Source organism: Nesoenas mayeri, assembly GCF_963082525.1.
Source record: "Nesoenas mayeri genome assembly, chromosome: 12".
NCBI classification, from domain to species: Eukaryota; Metazoa; Chordata; class Aves; order Columbiformes; family Columbidae; genus Nesoenas; species Nesoenas mayeri.
Genome location: NC_137547.1, coordinates 1,925,223 through 1,926,876, shown reverse-complemented (window position 1 = coordinate 1,926,876; position 1,654 = coordinate 1,925,223). Strand labels below are relative to the sequence as shown.

The 1,654-nt window shown below is 52.2% G+C and overlaps 1 protein-coding gene across 1 annotated transcript; it reads left to right on the top strand.

The window, feature by feature from the left end:
• Nucleotides 1–468: 468 nt before the first annotated feature.
• LOC308044970 (olfactory receptor 14J1-like) lies at nt 469–1,401 on the top strand (the record flags this gene model as incomplete). The annotated part of the gene is made up of 1 exon (XM_080351961.1): nt 469–1,401. The coding sequence occupies one exon, from the start codon at nt 469–471 to the stop codon at nt 1,399–1,401; it is 933 nt and encodes a 310-aa protein (XP_080208087.1).
• Between the last annotated feature and the right edge of the window lie 253 nt (nt 1,402–1,654).

Here is a 1,654-nt window from a genome sequence, read left to right as displayed (position 1 = left end):
GTCTCACAGGACTCGCTCTGTTCTCCCTGAGTGCAGCAGAAATGCTGCAGGTTTCTGGCACCCAACAACACTGCCCAGGATGGGAGGGGAGAAGGAGCTGTAGAAACACCAAACCTCTCAATCGCAGTTTCTCAGGCCTGGGGGTACAGATGCTGACAGTCCCTTCTGCACCGGGAGCGGTTCCAGCTGACAAAGCTGAACCCCAGGACTGGCCTCTGCCCACTCGATCACACAGGGACCGGCTGAGTCCCAGGAGCCCCTGGGCAGAGACCCTGCTCTTCATTGCACACTCACCAAGCACAGATGAGGGCTCAGCCAGGACGTTCTCCTGGAAAAAGAAAAGTGTCTCTGTGTGTGATGGGGTGTGAGGGTCTGTGGGAAACGGTTTTGATTATTCCCAGAAAAGTTTCATCTAAACCTTCACTATCTTTTCCTCCTATGACAGGTGCTCTTGCCCACAGGCAGCCAATGTCCAACAGCAGCTCCATCACCCAGTTCCTCCTCCTGCCGTTCACAGACACACGGGAGCTGCAGCTCTTGCACTTCTGGCTCTTCCTGGGCATCTACCTGGCTGCCCTCCTGGGCAACGGCCTCATCATCACCACCATAGTCTGGGACCAGCACCTCCACACCCCCATGTACTTCTTCCTGCTCAACCTCGCCCTCCTTGACCTGGGCTCCATCTCCACCATTGTCCCTAAGTCCATGGCCAACTCTCTGTGGGGTACCAGGGTCATTTCCTATACAGGATGTGCTACACAACTCTTTCTGTTTGGCTTTTTAGCTTCAGCAGAATATTTTCTTCTCACCATCATGTCATACGACCGCTACGTTGCCATCTGCAAACCCCTGCACTACGGGACCCTCCTGGGCAGCAGAGCTTGTGTCCACATGGCAGCAGCTGCCTGGGCCACTGGGTTTCTCCATGCTCTGCTGCACACGGCCAATACATTTTCACTACCCCTGTGCAAGGGCAATGCCTTGGGCCACTTCTTCTGTGAAATCTCCCAGATCCTCAAGCTCTCCTGCTCACACTCCTACCTCAGGGAACCTGGGCTTCTTGTGGTTAGTGTCTGTTTAGGATTTGGATGTTTTGTGTTCATCATGCTGTCCTACGTGCAGATCTTCAGGGCTGTGCTGAGGATCCCCTCTGAGCAGGGACGGCACAAAGCCTTTTCCACCTGCCTCCCTCACCTGGCCGTGGTCTCCCTGTTCTTCAGCACTGCCATATTTGCTGACCTGAAACCCTCATCCATCTCCTCCCCATCCCTGGACCTGGTGGTGTCAGTTCTGTACTCCGTGGTGCCTCCAGCAGTGAATCCCCTCATCTACAGCATGAGGAACCAGGAGCTCAAGGATGCCCTGTGCAAACTCATATCCCTCTGGTTTCTGAAGCAATAAACTGGCCATCTTCTTCTATACAGGAGTTTTAATGTAGCTAATTACAACCCCGGCCTGTCAACTGGATTTTCTGGTGTTGTTCGTTGTTTTCTTGTGGTGATAATGTTGTCAACTCCTTTCTAATTCACTGCTGGCTTTTCTTTTATAACTGTTGGCTGCTTAAATGAGCAGCAGTGCTCTCCTTGTCTCTAGAAAGAATAAAAGGCTCTTAAGTGACTTGTTTTTCACTATATCCTTCCTGCAAAGGCTTTTT